The sequence below is a fragment of the Atractosteus spatula genome, chromosome 8 (genome assembly GCF_055471065.1).
Source record: "Atractosteus spatula isolate fAtrSpa1 chromosome 8, fAtrSpa1.hap1, whole genome shotgun sequence".
Taxonomy (NCBI): domain Eukaryota; kingdom Metazoa; phylum Chordata; class Actinopteri; order Semionotiformes; family Lepisosteidae; genus Atractosteus; species Atractosteus spatula.
This window is the reverse complement of record NC_142713.1, coordinates 34,066,243-34,079,540: the sequence shown is the minus strand read 5'-3', so window position 1 is coordinate 34,079,540 and position 13,298 is coordinate 34,066,243. Positions and strand designations below refer to the sequence as shown.

Below are 13,298 nucleotides of genomic sequence, written 5' to 3'. Positions count from 1 at the left end.
TCTCAGAAACATAAAAATTGTTTCAATGGGAATTCTGAAAATTAGTTTGCAACAGGCCATTTTGTAAAATTTCAACTTGCTTCGAATACTAATTGTCTATATACAGGGTGCCTCAGAAAGCTTTTTTTATCCATAACAACAGACTGCTATCTTATGTCATCTTTGCCTTTTTTTGTAATGTTATATTGGTTCTGCCCATTATTTCTGTTGTCTCAGAAATCCGGACCACCGTGTCCTTTGAATAGTACCTTTTCTAATGTGTGTGAATAGGACTTTGTACATAGTTATTGAAGTTTACAGCACATGAAGCATCAGTGCAAATAAATTCCAGTGAACAATGCTTATAGTGCTTTAGAAAGAATCAGCGATGATTAGCGCATTTCAAACCACAATCGAAGTAAAATGTACACAGTAATTTGTACAACCTCCAGTTTACATCACTAAATAGATTAAATTTCCAGGTTTGTGTCATGCTATGTTGTGCAATTCTGAATGAGGCAACAAAACTGACCTGATTCTTTATTACATTGTAAGGAAGCAGGCTTGTGGATACATCTCTTCCAATCAAATAGAATTATTGCTCTCGTTTCCGAGATGGTTTTTCTGAAAAAAACTACTTGTTAATTCTACATGCAGATCACGTTGGAACATTTCTGCTGTTAAGTGTTTGCTGCACAACCTGTACTTATTTGCTTGTACGTCACATTAGTCATTGCAGTGACTACTGAGAAGGAAGGGCTGCATCACATCACAATTAATGGGAACTCGAATGCGTGTTTGAGACAACATGGCAACTTACAGTACTTTCACAAAGATGAAGATGTTGTACTTAATTCAAAGTTTGTAATTTTCTTCTGTAAAATCAATGAATTTATTTAGTTACCAAGATTTAATAACCAGTCTAAGAAATTGGGACTTCAGTTCCACTTTAACTCTGCTGTTAGTAGTGTGGGTTAACAGCTTGGAACATAAGTACTGTATATAAAGCTACAAACAAGAGGAATTATAGAAAAATAGTGTTAGGACAACAGATTTATTTTTAATGAGCCAGTTTATTGGCTTTACCAACATAGTTGTGCATCATATTCCACTGCCACACAACACTCTGCCTGTACAAAGTGTGAAATTGCCTCATATTCTCAGTTGATGAGAAAGAAAAGGCTTGGTAGTACAAGTTACAGTAGATATGTGCACTATAATAGTAAGCTAAAAAAAATGAGTGTATCTTTTCACACAGAAGATAAATATTTTGGAAGTATGGAGGACCTCAATAGAATATTAAGTCCTTGATGAATATGGAGCTGTATTATTTTACCTGTAAATTTATATAGCTATCTAAGAGCTTGGTAGCAGGCACTGGCAGTAGGTGTCACAGAGTGAAATGAATGGGTGAAAACGCACCAGGTGTCAAAGGCTGTATTAATGTAAAGTTGCAATAATAGGCCAGTTTCTCCCTAGTGTTGATGTAGTTTTGTGCCATGTTCTCTGAGTTTCCTACCCTTGATCAAAGGTGTTTGACAGGCATCAGGCAATTAAAAACAATGCAGAGATGACATGTGGGCTTGCAAATAGGTTTGACTCAGCCTGTGGTAGAGAGAGATGCCCAATGAACAGGGTGCAAATGAACTATGGAACATCTGATGCCATTGTTGCTATTTCCTTCTTGCACATTCTGAGCGATTAGCTCTGCCCACACCCATTTCAAGGATACTTCCACACCACCACTGGGGAACAAGTCATGAACTCTTGTTAGGAGGGCTTCGAAAAATACCCAGTCAGCAGTGAAGACTTTCAGAAGAAGGAAGCATAGGAGAGCATATGAGGACGCCATCATCTTTTTTTCCATACCCTCTACCCAATGTTGGACTCAGAGACAAACAGGGCAGAGGAGGGAACACCAGGGATACATCCTTCAGGATAAGGAGGAATAAGGAGGATGCCTGGAATTTCAATGTTTTTTTACTGTGGTGTAAGGAGGCTTGCCAGGTTACCAACTGGGGCTGGTTCCAGAGAACGGCAATCCCAGACTGTTCTTGTGAGACATTTGGTACTGGTAACTTGGATTTAGGGTTGGACTGCTCTATGAATAAGTCATGTCATGTGTTTTTTGTATTGGGTGAGTAGTTATAGGAAAACTGTATTATGGGGATACCTATATATTAAGTAAAAACTGATTACTGTAGATAAATGATATATTATATATGACAAGTAATAGGTTTATTCCATGTTGAAAAGAGAAGAAAGCACACCTGAAGAAGGCTCCACGGCTAAAACGTTGTGTTTTCTTTCTTTTCTTTTCAGCATGGAATAAACCTATTACTTGTTCCTTTGCAGCCCACGCATGCTGACGCAGCTACCCACCTGGACTATTATATATGACAACTCTCTTGTCTGCTCTATGGATGCACTTGTAGATCTGGGAGGTGATAAGAACCTGTGGTAGGAGAAAAGGGGTCCTAGCACCCTCTATAATTGATATGCGACATACTGTAGCTGTGAAAAATGCAAAAGTAGCTCCTGAATTTAGGCATCATGCAAACTGTGACATCACCTTTTTGATGATATCCTAAAAAGTTCTTTGTGCACTGATGACATTAAGGTTTCTGTTATATTTAATTATCATTAGCTGCAAAATATTATAAAGTTGTAAGACAATGATACAAGAAAGTTCTATGAACAGAAATTTAAAACCCAGGCAAATAATTCCATATACTTCTAGTAATTTCAGTTATTGGGAACTTTAAAGGACCAACAAATGGGCTTAATAAGTTAAGAAAACAACTTAAAACAGAATTTACCATGTTTCTGATTTAATAGTCACAGAACAGGAATTTTAGTTTATCTCACAAAATAGATTCCGATGGTTAATGGCACATGATGCATAAAAGACTTAATAAAATTAATGAACTCCATGTGTCATTCATCTAAAGTTGTCTCAGGCAATACACTAACTCATTATGTGGTCATTCTTTTCATGTCATATTTTCAGTAACCCAGTTCAATAATGTGGTCATTATGCTCACATGTTTGAATTACAAATTTCTTCCAACAAGTACATAAGGCATTATGTCTTTTAACCTGTATTTACAGTACCTGGTTACTTTGCAATGTTGAGCTGCAAATAACATCTGCTTTACGCCCTCTGTAACTATTGTTGTTCTCCATTTACATCTGATATTGTACCATATTTCAGGCTTCACTAAAAACTTGCCCTCAACTCATAAGGGACATGTGATCACTCCAAGACAATTTATACATTAAAATGTTCAACAGGTTTAGAATTACTATATCCTTAGGTGTGACTGAAATATTAAAATTTGGGATACTAATTACGTGATCACTGTAAAGACAATTTACATCAATTAACAAATGTTATCTTGTGATAGAAATGTTTTGTTTCAAATGCTGATTCGCCTTATTGGGCCACAGTTTTAATAACCCTAATAATGCCTAAATATTAGATTTTTTTTTAATTTTAACATTTTTTCAAAATGTTTTAAATGCTGTTTAGCTTTTTTCCATGACTTAATTTAGACTTAAATCTTGTTTCTTGTTTATTATCAAATGGAGTGAATGAAAAATAGGTTTAGAATATGTGTAAAGGTGGTTAGAGCCTAACAGCTTTTTGTTCATCAGAATTCTTTAGATTTGGTGTTTGTAGACTAATGACTCATGGGGCATTTGTTGTGTTGCCTAGGAATGGGGGTGGAAGTTATTCATTAGATTGCAGGAAGGATCCAGAGTCCTGTAGGATCTAACCTGCAGTTTTGTGACTGATGGTTTCCCCGTGTCTCTATAGAAGAATGTTTACTACTAATAGTACTGTATATGGTCTGAACCATATACACCTTATACCTTCACGAGCAGCAAGATACAAGGGTCTCAACAAATGGTTAGCTGCATGTGTGACCGTCACGGTTTCGCGGGGGGGGGGTTGTGCCCTCACCACTCCACCTCGCCTGTTCGTCCCACAACACCTGGGCGTGAACCCAGGACTCTGGCGTAATGCAACAGGGAACCAGCCAAATGACCGAATGAGCTCAAGGGGAGATCTACCTCAGCCCAGGCGGCTAAAGAGCCCAGAGAGAGCGATGACGTTACCGTGCCCAAACTAGCTCTGCTTCTCCTCCCCTGCTGACTTTGCCTCAGTGAAGGACACTCCCATCCGGGTCACGACACCAATGTTACCGTTGCGGTTCTGCGCGGACTCATGCCCTCACCGCTCCACCCCCCGGTTCGTCCCGCAACACCTGGGGGGCGAACCCGGGTCTCCGGCATAACGCAACAGAGAACCAGTTGCATGAGCTAAAGGAGACCTCCCTCAGCCCGGGATGCTGAGGTCCCTGCTACGCGCAGGGAGGGCGATGAGGTCACCATGCCCAAACTAGCTACTAGCTCCGCTACACCTGGAAAGACGATGCAAAATCCACTGCACATTTGGCTTCACTTACTTTATCCTGAGAGCAACACTAGTTTAGAATGCAATATCCTGTCTATTCCTTCATAATGTATGAAATTAATCATCCTTTGGTTCCCAAAGTGCTATTTGTTAACTGGTGCCTTTTTTTTCAAGCTTTAGAGATTTCTTACATACAGTACAATAGCTCAGCCACTTACTGTGTGTATTAGACATGCTGTATGGACTCCCATTCTAGTGGAATTTGTGAAGTCATTTAGATCATTTACCCTATCCAAAAAGAGATGTTTAATGACTGTCATTCAGTACTGTAGTTCTTCTTTACAGAAACCTTTCTTATTACATGAAACACCTTACAACCCTTCTCAATTATTCCTATGTTTCATTTTTAAATATTTAGCATCAAAATAACTGAACTCTCTGCAGAGGCGTGACAAGGCAAAAACATTTCTTGGGCTGACATGTTGAAAATAACTCTCTTGACAGAGCAAATAGCAACCTGACAGAACCCCATAACACTGATACAGGGTTCTTCAAGACAAAAGCTTAAAATGCATGCACCTTTGGTTGATCAGGTTGGTTGAAATATAGGGAATGAAGCCTTCCGAGAACCACTGACCTAGGGTTTGATGAATTCCACAATAGACTGCAGAAAATCACTGCTCTGTCTGGTCCATAGCTGAAGAGAGGGCGCTGGGATTGGTGACGGCTGTGTTCAGCACTCAATGGGGGAATTGTGAGCATCAGTGGTTGGGAGCGTTTCTGTGTGGGCAGCAGGAAGGGAAAAAGTGGAAAAGAGAACATCAGAGGCAGTCTGGGGCTGAAGGTATGGTGCTTTGGATGCATTGTGAAAAATCAAGCAGAAAGGGAAGAAAGAAGGAAGTAGAGCAAGTGTGGACTGCATAAAGAAAGAGAGAAGGGAGGGCAGGAAGTGAATCTATCGGAAGGAGGTCTGTTTTGAGGTGGTGAAGATGTGATTAGGTGAGGGCTATAGTACACTGCATTTATTAATATAGAAAGTTTGATGTACTGTATCTGATGTACTGTATATGAAGAAGGTAAATGGTAATTGGGTGAATTGGGGGGCTGTTCGCCTCCAAATGGACAGAGACAGAATAACACTATTAGAACAGTCAGTTCACAGACTGTAATAACAGGTAATAACCTGTTGTTGGCCACAGTCACAAGACCAAATAAACAGAAAAAAACAACAACCGCAGGACTCCAACTCCTTTCAGCTATTTACAGTAAGACCGCTTCAAGCACCTCACCCTTGCAGTCCACCTTGTCAAATTCCCCACTTATCTTTATCCTGGGATTTTTGTCTCATATCCTCACCAGTGCAGTTATCCTGCCCAAAGCAATTGCAATCATGCACAAAAAAAGGAAACTCATCCATGCCGTATGAGTTGTAGACCCAATAAAGGCACCAGTTTTCACTAGAGGTTATAGCCCTTTCCCCCATATTCAAGTCACCAAAGTGCTACAATATCATGTAATTTATGTTGCATCTATGATGTGTAAGACATTTAGCAGCTATTCTTGGAATTATATTAGGGTCCTCAAACTTCTCAAAGGAGCCTGCCAAGAGTTAACATTTCTATTCATGGATCTGTGTGACATTACTTACATTTTGATTAATTAAAAGCATTTATATTAAAATCTAACAATATATAAAAATACAAAAAATGAAGATACAGATCTTACTGCTAAGTGTGATCCTTGCCTTTGCTCCCCTTGCTAATTTCTCCCTATTTTTTCAAAATTTACTTTATTTCCAAAAACAACATATCACGATAAAACATTCCCACAAAATTAGTAAACGTTCTAACCAGGTATGAACTTCACATGCAATAAAACTTTCCGAATGGGGGTGATTGTCCATTATCAATCTATCCAAGTGGATAATGGGGCCGGATTTGCGCAATTAAAGAGTCCCTCCAAGCCCTACCACTTGCTTTTGTTCATTAGTCCCTGTACAGGGCCAACAGTCCTTTCCAACACTCCCTCAACGTGGAGAGGCCCCATTTGGCAACGTCGCACTTCATCCTCCTTCTGAGGTCCACAAGTATCCTCTCCTGCAGGTCCCTCACTCCCCGCTCTGTGTTGTGCTGGATGAGAGTGTTCCTCGCACTCCACAGTCCTTGTTTTACTTTGGGACAACAGTAGCCACAGTAGGAACTGTGTCCCCTTGTCCAATATGGCTGGTGCCAGCCCCAGCAGGATGCACTGGTAACTGACTCCCACTCTCAGGAGTTGTATAATTTTGTCTATTTTGTCCATTTGTCCACACCCCTTTGGTGAAGGGGCAGCTCCATAGCCAATACTTGCTTTCCATTGCACTGTTTTTGCTTGCACTTTATAAAAGTTAGACCACTGCTTCTCTGCAACTGTTGTAACATACTCATATGATAATAGTACTGCATGTCTCCACTGATTTTAAAAACCTGGACCAGGCAATAAAAAAAAGCACTGCAACTCAAACTACCATGCCATGAATTGGATAAGTAATAGGTGAGGACAGATAGCTTGGAGTAGCAAATCATAACAAAAATATTAAAAAGAACATGGCAATATTAAATCCCCTGACTGATGTTACAGCACATCAAGTTTAACAGGAACTCGTACTCAGTGTTCTCTGTACTTTACAGAGAAAACCAAAACGTGCTAATAAAAATGTTTACTATAACAATAAAATGTAATAAAAATGTAAATACAAACATATTTGGTTTAATCCAAACAAGAATTAAGTTAAAGATGACTGCAATCCCAGATTCTAAAGAGTAGATTAACAAAACATCTGATTTTCACGTTTTCATACTACAGTATTGAAGGAGCTTTAAAATGTTATTTTATGACTTTCTGTATCTACTACCAGCTTATAAATTAATTGTTTTAAACTGTGGATAATATGAGTTTTTTTAAGTTTAAGAGGATAAAACACCTTGAAATGCATCATTTTATTTTCAAGTCGGTCCTGTTAGAATACTTCTACAATATTAAAAAAAACAAACAAAATACAAGATGTGTATCACAACTAAAGAAATAATAATTGCTTACACTCACAGTATATAGCATAGGAACAAGTAATAGGTTTATTCCATGCTGAAAAAAAGAAGAAAGAAAACATAACGTTTCGGCCATGCACACCTGAAGAAGGCTCCACGGCCGAAACATTATGTTTTCTTTCTTCTTTTTTTCAGCATGGAATAAACCTATTACTTGTTCCTTTGCAGCCTACGCATGCTGACGCAGCTACCCACCTGAACTACTTACAGTATATAGCACTTTTCTGGACATGCCACTCAAAGCGCTTTACAGATAATGGGGACTCCCCTCCACCACTGGATGATGCAGCAGCCATAGTGCGCCAGAACACTCACCACACATCAGCTATCAGTGGAGAAGAGAACAGAGTAATGAAGCTAGTTCATAGATGGAAATTATTAGGAGGCCATGATTGGTAAAGGCCAATGGGAAATTTAGCTACACCCATACTCTTTTTGAGGAACGCCCTAGGATTTTTAATGATCACAGAGAGTCAGGACCTCGGTTTATATCTCATCCAAAGGACAGCGCCTTTTTACAGTATAGTGTCCCCGTCACTATAATGGGGCATTAGGACCCACACAGACCACAGATTGAGTGCCCCCTACTGGCCCACTAACACCTCTTCCAGCAGCAACTTTCGTTTTTCCCAGGAGTCTCGCATCTACTGTAGGTACTGACCAGACTCACACATGCTTAGCTTCAGTGGGTTGTCAGTTGTGAGTTGCGGGGTGATATGGCTTCTGGTCATATCAAAGAAAGAAAAGAAAGTTATATAGAAAACATGAACTGTACAGAGGCCATGAAACGTATCTGGAATAAATAAAATTTGAGAATCTGTGTGTTATTTCAATTATAATTGAATTATTTCAATTATAAGAACATTCTGTTATTAGACATATAATTCCTTTGTTTTTAAATATACAAATTAATCTCTGAGATCTAGTCCAAGGAGTAAGATTCGTAGTCCATCTGAGCCTTCTTTCCAACCTTATAGTACTTGAGGTATCTCTGCTTTGTTTGTTTTAAAGAATAACCTATATTTTGTATAGGTAGAAGTTCATTTAAATAACTAGGAGCATTTTGAACACATTTAAAAAGAAACTAGTACCAGTACAGCTGTCACTTGTCAGAAAGTAGAAACCATTGAGGTTTTTCACACATTAGGCAATAAGTTCTATAAGGACACCCAAGAATAAAGCAATATAGATTGTCACATCCAGGGTGGACTACTGAATTTTAGATGCATTCTCATTACCATCTATGAGAGAGAATAATAACTGGGTTTATGAGTGGTTTTCTATTGAGTTAATGTGATCCATAAGCTAAGATACATACAGATTCAGTTTCCAACTCTTTAACTCCATTTCACCCAACAGGCTACAGTATGTATGTATGTGCCTCCTCTGACTAGAAAGCCAGCAGCTATCACCTGTTAAAGCAAATTCACACATAAATACATGATAAGTTCCATATTTCTAGCTTGTAAGATGTTAATTATCTTCCTCTGTGAATATTACAATCTCCCCTCAAGATGCAGTGGCAGAGGAAGTGTCACGAAGCGTTTTTCAGGACCCTATGCAGATGATAACATTCGGAAGGGAATGCAACAAACAAGGGCAAAGAAGACTTGGGTCAGGGTTGGTAGACAAACAGGGGGCGTGTCAGCAGTGCACTGGTGCATGGGGGGGGCCTGGCCAAGGCAAACAAGTCCAGAGAGAGTCCGAAGGGAAATCCAGAATATGCAGAAGTCAAGAGCTGGGTAATACAATCCAAGACGGAGACGACAAAAGTTAAAAACCGGAGCGGGATCCGGCGAAGGGTCGGGGAGATAAAAAAAGGGGTAACGGGCCCAGGGGCTCCAAGCCCCAGACAGCTGGGTCAGGACGTCGATAGGAAGCCTATGCCCTCGAGCTGTGGGCGTAGGGCGACTTGGTGGTAAACGGGCCTCCAGGCGTCCATCTTCCAATGCAGAGCCAGGAATGGTGGGAGCATCTGGCTTTTGCAGGGAAGGGCTGAAACAGGAGGCAGGTGCAAAAAATCAAGACGAACAAGGTAGAGCTGGAGCGTCCTTAAGAGAAGGGGCTTACAATCGTGACAGGAAATGCATTAAATTCAATTATTGAGTTAATTTAAAGTGGTTTTGCTGTTCTAGTTAAACATTTGATTTTAATTTGTTTGCATTAAACGTATTTGAATAACATTTGGTAGACTTCATAAACCTGGGGAAAATGTGCCCACTAAACCATTTTGAATTCATTTGAAATTTCACTAAATATTGTTTTCTTTTTGCTTTCACCTCATTCACAGAACTGAAATAAGAAGGTAGATAGATTAGAATATATAAAGAAGTAAAAACAGTTTCCTCGATTATAGACAGGACACCCAACAGTGGGTTTGTCAGCATCCTTGAGTTTCAGGTCCACTCTTTCTGCTGATTCTATCTGATTACGCCTGATTTGTTGAAGGCTGCCTTGGGCTGTGAAAATTTGACGCAAATCATGATCAAATTCAAGGGGAAATAATATGACGAATAGAAGCACGCATACTTTGCCTGCCTTTTTTTCTTGCTTTCCAATTTAATGGATGTATTCATCACAGATGTCTAAAAGGCTTTCATTGCTCAGAACTTTCGGCATATAAATAGCTAAATAGCAGACCAACAGACAGCAACGTCTACCAACAAGATCTCAAGAATGTCCAGGAAAATGAGACAAGGTACTTTTAAGAAAACTTTTAGTTATTTGAGCTAAATTAAATAAAATGTATTATATATGTACAGTATTTATGTATACATGCAAAAGACTTTAACTCTTTTTTCTTCTCTCTTACAGTATTATTTTTGGTTCTGATGTGTTTGCAACTACAGTTAAAAGTATCCTCTGCACCTATTTGTGTCCATGGACATACAGGATGCCACTATCTTTCTGTGTCGGACCTTTTTGATAGAGTCATCCAGCATTCAAGCAGAATGCACAGTCTTTCCAGTGATCTCCATTCAGAATTTGTGAGTTCCGTGCAGTTGATATATTTTTTAATTAGGCGTTTGACATGTTGATCTTGTTGAGCTTTTTCCAGTGATAGTAATGTTTGGATTGTAGACATTTTACTGTACTACTCTTAGAAATTTAATATCAAAACACTGGACAGAAATGAAATAACTTATTATCTAGATTTACAGAATGTCTCTTTTGATATTGTATTTTAATTTCCTCTCAACATAATGCTACCATTCTGCTACCAGAATGCATTATTTGTCTTTACCACTCACAGTTTTGTTTTTCACCTGGGCAATTTAGGAATTGCCACAATGTCTTGCCCTGCTGTATCATGTTTTGGATGAACTGCTGTGTAGCTTTTTTTCTCTTCAAATATTTACAATATATTTGCTCTTCTCTTCTCTCTTCTTTCCTTTCTTACAATGCTCGTGGTAAAGGAGAAATACTTTCTCCCAAGCAGAAACCAAGTTGGCAGAGCAAATCGCAAGTGCCACACATCTATGATTTTAACTCCTAATGGCAAAGAGAATGCACAGAGGCTGGCAGTAAGTTTATCCTCTCTTCTGCTCCCCTTCTCTGAATTGATTTATTGTTCTGAATTTCAGATGTTTATTTCTTCCCCAAGTCAAGCGCTACTGTAAATGTTTGTACAGCTTTCTTACTCAAATGTGTTATTTACCAGAGGGAAGAATTGACTCAGGTGATCCTGAAGCTCCTGGTTGCCTGGATAGATCCTCTGTCACATTTTCATCAGAGCATAGCTCGCAATGAGGATTTCACAAACTTTAGTAGCAATAAGGCTTTGGAAATGAGCGACATGTTGCATGAATTAAAGAATGGGGTGGAGAAGGTGGCAGAAAAGGTAAGATACTTGCAAATTACTGTCTTTTTTTGTTTTAGTAAAAACTGAAGAGAAAAAATAATGGTTTTAACTGCATTATATTTCAGTACTGTGAGCTCAATATTCAGTGGAAATGTTTCTGGGAGAAATTATTGTACATGTATAGCCGTTATATCTCTACCAACTTTGCAGATTGGCTTGGTACAATTTTTATCCATTTTTCTTGGCAGATTTACTCCTATTGATATTGATTGGAGATCACTTGGACAGCAATTTTCAAGTTTTTCCATAGATTCTTGGCTGGACCTAGATTTGGCCAAACAAGAACATTTTCACTATTATATTCTAAAGGCATTCCAATGTAGCTTTGGTCTTTGTGATGATGCCTGCACACACATCACCAGAAGACTGACACAGGCAATGCATTACTTCATTTATTATAATTTTAAGTAATCTGTTCTTATTTCTTAACTGCTTGTCCACTGTAATGGACGACTTCTTTCTTTGTTGCGTTCTGCTTGGTTCCACTGACACAATTCACAACAGAACACTAGTGTTTTTGTATTTGTTCAGTTACGCTACATTTTGCCATGGTTCTCAGAATTTTTAGCTTAATTATCACTTCAACACCACTCTTCTCTATTATTCTTCATCAGAATTTAAAATTCTAAGTTATTCATCATTAACTACTTGTATTTTAAGACAAATACTAGTACAATATGTCTTCATAGTGAAACAAAAATATAAAATGTTTAAAAAATCTATAAGACATATGATAATCTGACAATTAAATATAAAATGATAAATTAACCTGCAAAAGCTTCATACTCTTTTTTGACAGACTAATTTTCTGTCAAATTCAAAGCCTGGAGGGAAATGTCTGCTAAATATAGCCTATATCTTAACTTGTATGATTATGTAATTTGAATATTCTAAAAATAGAGAATAGATAAAAAATCCAGACTTGATATGAGTCATTTCTCAATAATAACATAATTGAGTACAAGAAAGAATTATTAGTTTTTAGGTATGCAAAGCTTTTCTTTGAACTTTTACAAACTTTTGGACTACCTCAACTACATTATTGGATCTTGTTTTAACTTGTTAATAGTAAAAGAATCCACCTAGAGTTCAGATAATATGCTTATATGGTGGAGACTATTCTTTTGGAATAACAATGTTGTAATTTCTCCAAGCTTATAATGCAATATTTTTTTGTCCTTGCAGCTGCAGCTACTTGGAATAATCAGCAACTCAATAAGTGGGCTGTCCTCTGCTGGTGCGCTCTTACCTTCCTCTGCCAGCAATGAAGCAAGGCCAATGAGTGATTATGAAATACTCCACTGTTTCAGGAGGGACTCCAATAAAGTCCAGAACTACTTGAAAATTCTTAAGTGTAGGATTGTTCCTGAACATGGATGTTAAGTTAATTATGTTACGGTGATTAAATGAAGCTGATACCTGATTCACCGCTGGCGGTTAAGGTCATGTTTGAATGGGGTAAAGAGACTTCTGTGGCATCTCCTTTAGTAATATGGGAATATTGTCTGCACCTTCACTGAATTTCCATCTGTGATTGCATTCCTCATTTTCAGCTGTAGGTCATTTTTTCATTATTTTGGTAACACTTTATTTTAGGTGTGACCTGAAGGTCATGCATTATTGCATTATTGAATAGAGCTTGTTGAGGTAAAACATAAACAAAAGGCTTTAGTAAATAAAATTCTATATAGTTCTACTGCTGTTTGTATTTATTTCAATTGAAGAAATGTGAAGTCTGTGTTCTGGAATGAGGTGGGTACAGAAAGAGGTGGAGAGGAGATACAGTATATTGTAAATGAGTATTTAGTGCCAAATTATGAATTACAGAGCAAATTTCACTTCATTCAAGTGCAGAATTAAGAACTTTGGTTTCAGTATTGAAAGATTTGTTAAAATAAATACTCATATGCGGTGATGGACTAGCCTCGTGTCCTGGGTGTATTCTGCCTTG

The 13,298-nt window shown here is 38.2% G+C and overlaps 1 protein-coding gene across 1 annotated transcript; it reads left to right on the top strand.

The window, feature by feature from the left end:
• Positions 1 to 1,818: 1,818 nt before the first annotated feature.
• On the top strand, positions 1,819 to 12,730 carry prl2 (prolactin 2). The gene is made up of 6 exons (XM_088922602.1): positions 1,819 to 2,053; positions 5,137 to 5,166; positions 10,300 to 10,472; positions 10,902 to 11,009; positions 11,147 to 11,326; positions 12,533 to 12,730. The coding sequence occupies exons 1-6, from the start codon at positions 1,819 to 1,821 to the stop codon at positions 12,728 to 12,730; spliced, it is 924 nt and encodes a 307-aa protein (XP_088778728.1).
• The last annotated feature ends 568 nt before the right edge of the window (positions 12,731 to 13,298 follow it).